The 10457-nt window shown below is 44.3% G+C and overlaps 1 protein-coding gene across 1 annotated transcript in view; it reads right to left on the reverse strand.

Annotated features, from left to right (window-relative positions):
* Window positions 1–159, reverse strand: part of Prkg2 (protein kinase cGMP-dependent 2) — a 105557-nt gene extending 105398 nt beyond the window's left edge. Inside the window, exon 1 of the mRNA XM_060380989.1 lies at window positions 14–159. Within this exon, the coding sequence (XP_060236972.1) occupies window positions 14–102 (89 nt within the window). The 5' untranslated portion in view covers window positions 103–159. The remainder of the gene's footprint in view (window positions 1–13) is intronic.
* Window positions 160–10457: the final 10298 nt, after the last annotated feature.

Here is a 10457-nt window from a genome sequence, read left to right on the forward strand (position 1 = left end):
CAGAATCACTCACCCACTGCAGCGTGCTGCGCTCTGGTGTTGCGAGATCCCGCCGTGGCGAGTTCCCCTTTCTTCCTTCTCCCAGAGGAATGCCTGTGGCATATTCACAAGGACAGGGGCCGTTCCTCTGCGGAGCTAGCAGCACAGTGACGGTCTATTCTTCCATTTGTATCCAGAGAACGTTACACCCCCGGCTCCCCGGAGGTGCCACCACCCGGAGGCTGTGGGTCTCCTGTAACTCCAGCATGCGCTACTACCTACATAAACCCACATAGAATGAGGCCCGTGTACACTTGTTGAATGGGGCCATTAAGTTTCAGAGAAGGAAGAAAGGTTGTTTTGTTTTCCTCCTAACTGGAGAAAAATCAGCCCAGCGTTCCTTTTCTCAAGTATGTACATTTTCTGCTGGCCTCCAATACCACCTAAACCAGGAAGGATGGGGAATGAAGAATTCCTAAGAAAAGGAAGAGTCCATGCGAAAATAATTAAGTCATAAGTAAAGTCATGGTAAGAAGGGATTTTCAGTCAGACTTGACACATTGAGTCAAAGCTACCCATTTTTGAAGAATACAAAAATAAAATTGAAAACAAAAACATAGTAAGAGTAAATGTGTTTCGTGAATCCTTTTGGTCCGATTAGTGTCCAGTTTGTCAGTGGTGTGGCTTTCTGTTCACTGAGGTCAAAGCTTGAGAACCACTGAGGGGTAGCAGGCATCGACACAAAACTAGAGCTGAAGGGGAACCTGGGTTCCCTCCTCACAACCAGATAGCCTTCTTGCAGGTCAGCTTCACTGACAACACAGAAGCACAAGAACAACAGTCCAAGGATCAGGAAGGGGATGGGGTGGGCAAAAGCCAAAGAGAAGAGGAGGAGGAGGAGGAGAGAAGAGGGGCGGAAGAGGACTGTTGCTTAAGAATTTGAGGCTCTCACTTGTTCCTTCGCAGGGTGCTTTAAGCACTCCCTCTGACTCACTCCCAGCACTTACTCCTGGAAATCCAATGATGAACAAAATGAACACTCCTGTGTGAGTGCGAGAAACAGACATTGAACACGTAAGTACACATGCGATAAATACTATGAAAGAAAAAAAATAGGACTATGAGGTCGTTGTCATGGGAGTCTGCCATTAATAAATAACCTAAGGAAAATGTCTGAAGTGATAAGGACATTTTATTGTTTCATGCAGCAAGAAGTCCCAAGGTCAGGAGGCTCTAGTTGGTCAGTTCACCAACTGAGTAAGTCCAGGGAGGCTTGTGGCCTGTTTCTGTTCTTCTTTCTGCTATCCTTAGCAGAGCAGCCGTATCCCTGACCTGCCGCACCCATAGCTTCAGGACAGGAGAGGCTCTAGTTATGCAATTCTGACCCTGCCAGAAGGCAACACAGTGTCTTTTGCAAGAATAGGACAGTCTCTCCCAGAAGCTTCCAATAAGGCTTCTTTTCACCTTCCATTTCTCAGAACTGGGTCATGTGCCCATCTCTTAAAGTGTAGAGTGGTTCCGGCGGCACATTGATTGTTTGACTTGGGCTCTTCGGATTTGCCCCTGGAATCCTCGGGACCGAGGTCTCAATGAATGAGATTACTGAACAAAAAAGGAGAAGGTGGCAATGATATTGAGTAGGCAGTGCCAGGCCTGCTAAACGAGCTCAGAGATACTTTCATTTCTGAATTAAAATAATGTCACTCAAACTTAAGATGAGTCAGAATCTGACACAGTTGAGGAGGATGCACCCTGCAGCAGAGGGAATCCCTCCTTACCCATATGGAAAAGGACTGCATGTGATTTTTCCCTTTACTGCACCAGGCAGGTGGACCTCAGGAAGCATGTTCAAAGACTTAACTCACTCCTGTCACTGAGTTCACAAAGCTAGGAAGCTTGAGTTCTCCCATCTAATCAGAGAGAGAGAAAAGTCGTCATCATCCACTGCCTTTTCTCTGCCTTTGACAGAGGAATGCAGCCCACCTCTACGCTCCTTCTGAGATATGTCTTTGGTCCTCGTTTACAAAAACTAGATGTTTTTGAACAAACCCGCCCAGCCTGGGTGTGTCTTTACCACATTTGGTTCCCCTGTTGTCCTTTAAGCCTTGTCAGGAGAGGACATGATACCAATTCTCAGGAGCAGCCTACAGTGATAGGGAGAATAAAGGCCCAACCTTCTCTTACGTACACACAGCTATAAATGTCCCAGTGCAGCCAGCATGATTTACAGAAGTCTCAGTGATACCTACGTTTTCCCCCTGAATGGAACCACATCAGAAGCCGAGCTGAGAACAGGTTCTCATGGTGCTTCTAGACTCACAAGCACCTAGACCACTAAATTTCTGTATAATCTCTTCCAGCTGGAGTTCTCTTTTCTTGGGAAGAATTTCCACAGAGGAGACTCTGGAGATCCATCACAGACAGACTCCTTACACTCCTTCTCCTTCCGACAGGATGAGCTCTGTGCTGCTAGCATTGAACTCCAGCTTGGAGCCCTCAACATTCAAGACAAGCCATCTTCTAGATCAGAGGATCTGGGATTAAAAGGAACAAAACTAGCGTTCTACTAGTTGACATCTGTGTCCTCTCATTTGCCGAGTTTCTGCCCGTCTCCTGCAATTGCTTCCTTTCCTGCTGTACTCATTCCCTTGTTTCCAAACAGGGTTGAAACTTAATTCCTTGAGCAGCCATTCCAACTGGTAAGGTTAGAGCCCTTGGCCACTGTGTCTTCTTTCTTTTGGCTTTGCCAAATCCTAATCTGGGAAATAGATGAGGTGCCCTTGGTGCTTTGGTATTTGGGTTCCAGCATCGCTTGGCATGATAATGCAGCCAGGCAACTGATCTCACCAGTCTCCATGCTGTAGAACTTCTGGCTGCCCATACTACTGTTCACTTCCTCCTTAAAGCCTGACGGGAGCACAGTAACAGTCTCTGGCACCGCAGCAGTACAACGTTCCAAGTTTCACACGCTTGTGGACCGTCCCTCCTCTCCTACTAGACTTGAAAATAGAGACTTTGTGGAATGGATCCCTACATTTCCATAAATAACCCGGTTCAACAATTCTCTTTGTTATTTATAAAAATAATTTTAACAAACTGCTTCTTACATTCCCTTAAAGATATATTCACCAAGATAACAGAAACCTGAAAGAAACGTCTACACACAGTGTTTCTGTTTCTTCCTTGAGAATGAAGAATTACTATTTCTAAATCACACAAGCTCCCAAGCCCAGCACTAGCTCATTGCCTCATTCCACCCTGACCTTACTAAGGGGCCAGTGACCTCTCATTTGCTTAATTTGCCCCTCTGATTCAGGTGAGAGGAAGGGTGAGCTTCATGGACATTAACTACAGCACATTCAGACTGTTTTCCTCTTTCGGCATCAGCTAGAGCCTCCTTGTGTCCCCTATCTGAACTGGCCAGTGCGTTGCCTTTGCTCATCATCTCCTTTGAGTACTGAACTTCTATCCAGTCCGAAAGATCCCGGGACTCTGTTCCTAACGCTGGCCCCCTTTCTATCATCAATCATCACTTGTAGATGTCTGGACCTCCATCCTGAGCCCCCAGCAGCACACTTTATCTCAGCCCCTTCCATGACATTTGTCATTTTCAGCTTTGTATTATCACTGTCGGTCTGTGCTTGCACCTCTGCGGTAGACTGTAACCTGCTAAGGACATGGCTAACAAGTGCTTCATCTCTGCTTCATCTCAACTAATACATGCAGCCAAGCTGACTCCAAAGCTGATACAGTCATAAATTATCACTCAGGATAATTAAACTTCAGCTTCCGAGATTCCGCGGAACTTGGGGAATGTTCTTTATGAAATAAAGACAATGGGTTGAAATGATAATTACTTAATTTAAAAGTTAGCACTCTGCCTGATTAGAAATCAAGAGAAGTACATTTTCCTATAAAGTACCAAAAATATAAATTAATTTAGTCATGTGGTTTTGTCTGCATTGATTTTTATTAAAAAGTGTTTTTTTTTTCAAAAAGAAATAGTTTTGGATGTGCATTAAATAACTGAATTGTTTGGATGTAAAGTATCCCTCTAAACAACTCAGGTATTGAATGATGGGCCAGAAGCTGATGGCGCGATTTAAAGAGGTTTAGGAAAATTCAGACGGTAAGACCTAGCTTGAAAAAATAGGTCACTGAAGGTGGATCCCTGTGGGGTACCTTGTCCATGGATCCTTGTGTTCTGTACACCAGGAGGTGAAGAACCTCCTCCACCACGCCTTCCTGCCACCAGGAATTTTGCCCAGGCACATAGAGCATTCAAGCAACTGTACCCAGCCTGAGCTGAAATAAATCTTCCCTCTACTTCAAGTTGTTTCCATCAGATATTTTAACCACAGCAGCCAAAAGTAGCTGTCCATGCCAGTGCGTAATACTCTATGCATCAGGTGTAGAGGGTTTGGCTTCCCGCCGGTCTGCACTGTTTGAAAAGACCACGTACCCAACACACTGGCCTCTGAACTCTTCGGCTTTCTCATAACTAATCTCATACCTAATATACATCTCACTCAGCTCCAGACATCCACTTCTGCTCTCCCACTTGGTACCTTTACTGAAATGACTGGCTCTGATAGCCTCGCAGCCCCCACTCCCAGAGCAGTCTATACCTGCCTCCAAGATCTCAGCCTTTGGCTGTGCTTCTCAGCCACAATAGCACGTGCAGTGGCGCCCAGGCTACCTCCGTGGTTCTAAGGCTGAGGTTAACATTGACATCAATCTCCCTGGAACTGAGGACCACAGCAACACAGCTTCTGCAGCACTCCCTCCCATGGGCTGACCTGACTGAACCCACAGGGGTTCTAACTGCCCTCCCCCAGCCCCTCCCCCGCTGCTGCCAGGAGAAGACCACGACACATCCCAGAAATGCAATGGAGTCTGTGCCTTGTGGCGTTGACCTTTACCACTGAAAGGAAGGAGCCAGGATGAAGACAACAGATAAATTGTTGGCCTGTCCGCCCACCCAAGAGCTCTTCTAAGACTCGGTGGTTCTGCACCTCTGGCAGCTCTTCCGTGACTCAGCAACCAACTTTGTTGCTAGAGAAACTGAGGTCAGATGGGTAATGAACCACCATGTGTGTGCTTTTTAACCTTCTCTCTCACTTCCCCTTTCTCCCTCCCTCCTGCTGCGCTGGGGTAGTCCCTTGAATGAAGTCTTGGTAATAAGTGTGGGCTCTATGGGGAAATCTATGGGGTTTCTTTTCTAGGGAACACACGCCTAGAGATACTCTGCTCCACAGCTACAACCTTTCATCCTTCATGCCTATTTGCTCAATTACTTTCACTTCATGTACTTCTGATCTTATAGGGAGATCTTGTTCCTCGAACCCTCACTTGCTTTCTGTCCATCTTCAGCTCCCGCGTAGCTAAACATGCAGAACGTTATTCTGCACCCTTGGACTTAGCCCCAACCTTGCCCATCCTGGAGGAAGTCTACTCTCGCATTCTCTTTATTGTTAGACAATAGAAGGCTGGTGAACCAAGGCAGGTGTAGGTCCCTTTCCCATAACCCTAAATTCTTAGCTGATGAGAGGAGATTAGCCTGGTAAAAACCATTTTAGGCAGCTAGAATTTACTCAAATTAAAAGATGCACAGCCATGGGTTGTGCTGTAGGCTTGGAGGCTGAGCGCTGTTCCACACTTTCTCCTGTCATAGGATCAGAATGCGGGGTGGGAAGCTGATGGGCAGCATGGCCATTGGAACGGGCATACAATGCTAATCAGGGCACTGATTGCCTACTACCACCCCACCCATTATGACCCTTGTACAATAATAAGGATCTACTTCTGGATTTGTGGTATATCCTAGGTGTCATTCTCCTTCTAGTGGGGCCTGGATTCCAGCTGGGATCCTGGAACTCGGCTTCCGAGGAAGAACAGGGTTCTGTTTGTCTCAGGGGCAGCTGGAGCACTTCAGGGTGAGGCCCAAGTGGGCTAAGTCAGGGCATGGAAAAGGTTTTTCACAGAGTGTTACAGTTTATCTCCTTTAGCATGAGACCGCTGGTGACAGTAAAAGCTGTGGCGTTCCAAAGCCTATGGAAGATACCAAACTGTTACAGCTCTTGGTCAAGCTGCTGTGCTGAACACGTCAGAGGTGAGGCCAGAAGCTTTTGCCTGGTTGGCTTGCAGCTGAGACACAGACCTGGAAAGGCCCAGGCCCAGTGGGAGAGCAGGCCCCATGAGAATCGAACCAGTGGAGGATGAGCTACAAATCTCAGATGGTCTTGAAGTGAGAAAGCACGAACATTTATTCATGTGAAATCAAGGGCAATATAAACCCGGAAAGAAATTTCAAGGTTGAATGTGCCTGATTTGCTGGGGTCAAGGGGTCAGGGATATTTAAATGCTTCTGTCACAAGAAGGAAAATGCAGTACTTAATTATCCTATGGAGATCTCCAAGTACAATTGAAGGTCACTGCTGGACTAAGATCCTTAGCAGGGTGGCATATTTCTAGGAATTTCTAGTTGCTTGCTAGAGCAGCTTCCTTATCAGGGAAGGGTCCGGCCTATAATCTGCTCCTAGAGCTATGTGACCCCCTTACAAGACCTAAGATCACCCAGAACAGGGGAGACTTTTCAGAACCCTGCTTCAAAAGAGGAGTCTATCATCGTAGACCAGGTGCAAATAAATGGCTATCAGGAGACAAGTGACTTCGCCTCATCCAACAGAGCCCCACATCTAGGGAGCTTCTCACACGGGTCCAAAAAGGGAAAGGACAGAGTTGTCTACTATTGCAATTTATTTTGTTGTTATTGCTGATGTTAGAAGACTAGGGAATCTTGGTGTTTACCTCTGAGAAGATGAGTATGTACATCCTAGTGACAATATGCCAGAAAACACTTTAAAATAACAGATCGTATATTGAAAAGGCAAATGCAGTAGAAAATTAAAGCTTTGAGATGGGTGTGCCTGTCTGTGTGTGTGTGTAGAATAAGGTATATATGCGAAGCCTAATAGCCTTTATATAACATAAAGTGACGATGCACAAAATACAACGCTCATTTTGCAAAACCATTTACAAATGTAAAGACAGAAAATAAACACGTGAGAACGTTTAACTCCGCAAGAGACAGAATGGGAGTGGTGTGTTGTAATGAATGAAGTGGTGGAGGAGATAATTCCTGGAGACAGATAAAAAATAAACGGACAAATATGAGAAACACTTGCTGGTTTGGATGAGTGGAATAAAAACATAGGTGTAGGGCTGCCTATGAAAGATGGCCTTGAGGAGTAGCTCACAGAGGATCTCTCTAAAGGGGAAGCATTTGACGGTGGCTGAAATTTTGAAGCCGAATCATCACAGGATGATCTGGGGAGGAACATGCCAGAAAGAAGGCAAAGGATGAGTCCAATGGCCGGAGGGTGCTTGGTGAGTTCAGGAAGAGCAGAAATTCCATGGAGGATGCACAGGAGAATGTAGATCAATGCGGTCCAGGCTGTTCAGAAATAGGAAGCTTGGGGCAGGATTACAGTCCTGGTAGATAAAATTCTTGCTATCAGTCTCATTTAGGTGCTAAATATTGCGCGACAGCCCTACTGAATTTGCTGGTCAGGTTTCTTTCTATAGGCTCTAAGGAAAATAATCTAACCTTTTTTCAAATGTTCATTTCGCATTCTTACTTGTGGTAATTGGCCTCCTTGACTTATCACAGTGAAAACAACAGTAACTACTATGGTTTGAATTATCTCCCAAGAGTAAGAGTAATATAAATTATGCCAACTAGAAATTCAAATGTGTGTGATTACATATATTAGTATGTGAATAAGTACAAATATATATGCATATAGTATTACATATTACATATAAACATATACAGACATGAATCATCATTTCAGATCGGAAAACAAAAGGAATAGTTTAGTCATATCAAAAAGTGTTTTTAAATTATTAAAGCATTCCAGTTTTTTTTTTTTTCTAAAAATATGTGGATATTTTGAATGGACTATCAATATATGTTAATGTACTTTACAAGTTGTAGAGATGAAACCTCTGCAGGTTAGAATAGAATTCATATGGCCTAGAATGTTCTTTTTTTTTGTTTTAATTTTATGTCCATTGGTGCTTTGTAGATATGTGTGTCTGTGTATCATGTGCATGCCGGGTGTCCAGGTAGGCCAGAAAATGGTGTCAAGCCCCTGAGACTGGAGACTGTTATATACTGCTGTGAGTCACCACATGGGTGCTGGGAGTCAAACACCAGTCCTCTGGAAGAGCAGTCAGTGCTGTTGACTGAGCCATGTCTCCAATCCCTCCTCCCCCGAACCAGGCTTCACTAGAAAGCTCTTAAAATGGGTCTGTCACCATCTGCCTCATGGCATTCACATTTCAATAGTATTAAACTTTTGGCAGGGCTCTCTAGCATGGAAAGTTGCCTTTGTAGCTTGCCTAGAGAGGTCTGCATATCAGAAGAACACACTGGCTTCCGAAGAAGTCCCAGACAGAAGCTACTCATATCCTATTTCCATATCCATGTGCTTTCCAAGGACATGTGTGAAAATGCAGGTCCTGATACAGTAGGGCCCTGTGTGAGATTCAGCACAGCACTTTTCACAGGCTCCCTACTCTGTTGCTGCTGGTCCAGGGACAGCATTTTCTGGATGACAAGTCCCTTCCTCCTGTTACTGCTGTGCACCCAGTAATGAGAAACACCCATGGGATCTAAATTAGCCTGGACATTCAAGGAAGGACTAGGAGGTTAAAGATAACCTCATAGTAAAGTTATCAAAACACGTAACTGAGGATTAGAAGGAAGAGATTAGGATGCCTTCCCATAGTCAGGATTGGAGCTAAATGTGGGGGGAGAGTAGCAGGAGAAACAAATAGGCACACACTCCAGACACGTCTCACCGTCAGGCACTCTCCCACACCCATTTTCATGAAGTTAGACCCCAATGGAACCTTTATCTCTATGGCAGCTTCCATTAAAGGGTTTTGCAATCAATATGCTCATGTACCTAAGTGGCCAAGACAGCCTTTCCTTTACTGTAACCAGAGAACATCTGTGGGGGAACAAACAGAGTGTTAAAAATCTATTTGGTCATAACTTCCATTCAGAAAACAATATAGCTGCAGAATGCACCCCATGTCATGTCCTTGAGTTCAGTAACAAGAGATGAGTTGGCCACGTGGAATCCCAACTGCCCTGTGCTCCAACAAATAGAAATGGCACATCACTACAGACCTATAAATGGCACTCCCACCTATGAATTTCATAAAATGCCTATCCCTGCTTGAAAATCAACAGAGTAACATGATTTATTTTTAATACTGACTGGGTTTCGAGTCTTGATTTGTTTTATATGCTGCTTATGTTATCATTATATACTAATGTACATCGGAAGAATTGTCAGCTTAATGTCAAGTAAGGAAGATAAAATAATTTGAGTAATATTATTTGGTATTCATTGGCTCTTCTGGAGTATAACAAGTACCATATGGATGTGGACTGCTATTTTTGTATCTTGGTAGTCACAGAGCAGAATCTTAGCTTGAAGTGCATTCTATTTGTCTCTTTGTATAACCATCCAAGAGGAGCTAAATCCATTAGGACCTCATTGGAGATATAAAGTAGTCTCATTTCCCAAATCCAGACTGCCTGTAACTGATCTTCCCAGAAAATCCTCCAAGACACCAAAAGTTTCATTTAATCAATAAACAATAATATTTCCCTGAAATAAGGATAATTGAGACTCCTGCTTAGACTCAGTCCTTCATTGGGTCAATTTGTTTTGCAGGCCTTGCTCAGTCTGTGTAAACAGTATACCAGTAAATGAACTCATTTGATGGCATAACACCAGGCAGAACCATCTGCTTAGAGACAGCAAATCGTAAATCATCTCCAGACCCGTGTGTAGCCCGCATGGTGCCCTGGGAAGACTCTAAGACGCAGCTCATCTTCTGTCTTAGCACATTGTCAAATGCTGCTAATGATTCCATTCTTTGGGGATGGGAATATTACAAAGCAACCTAACCTATGTGCCTGTTCCTTTTTTTCCCCCTTATTTTACTTAATTGTTAGTAGCTTTCCAGCTTCTTCATCTAACTGTCCTATGGAGAGCCTAGCTGGGAGTGGTCCATTTAAAGACAGGCACCTCTCTTGAAGGAACACAATAACGTATACACATGGACTGCCCTAGCCTCTAGTCATCTCATTTTAGGAGCCGAGGTCAGTGACTATCAGAGGCCACAAGGGTGCATGGCAACGTTCAGACTGGCTGTTAACAGTCATAAAGTACAAACACACATGCTTGGTCATCAGTAAGCACTTGTGAATGGGTATGTGTCTATAGCTAGATTTGATCGCTGTAAGGTCAGCGAGGAATGACTTTTTATTCTTCCTACGTCTGTTTGAATTTATGAAAGATGAAAGAGCCGTGCATTGATTTTTTATTATTATTGTAGGTTTGAATTAGAAATTCTGCAGCACTGATTAACAGCGGTTTCACTTTCCTCCATGA

This window comes from Meriones unguiculatus, chromosome 3, assembly GCF_030254825.1.
Source record: "Meriones unguiculatus strain TT.TT164.6M chromosome 3, Bangor_MerUng_6.1, whole genome shotgun sequence".
In the NCBI taxonomy this organism is placed as follows: Eukaryota; Metazoa; Chordata; class Mammalia; order Rodentia; family Muridae; genus Meriones; species Meriones unguiculatus.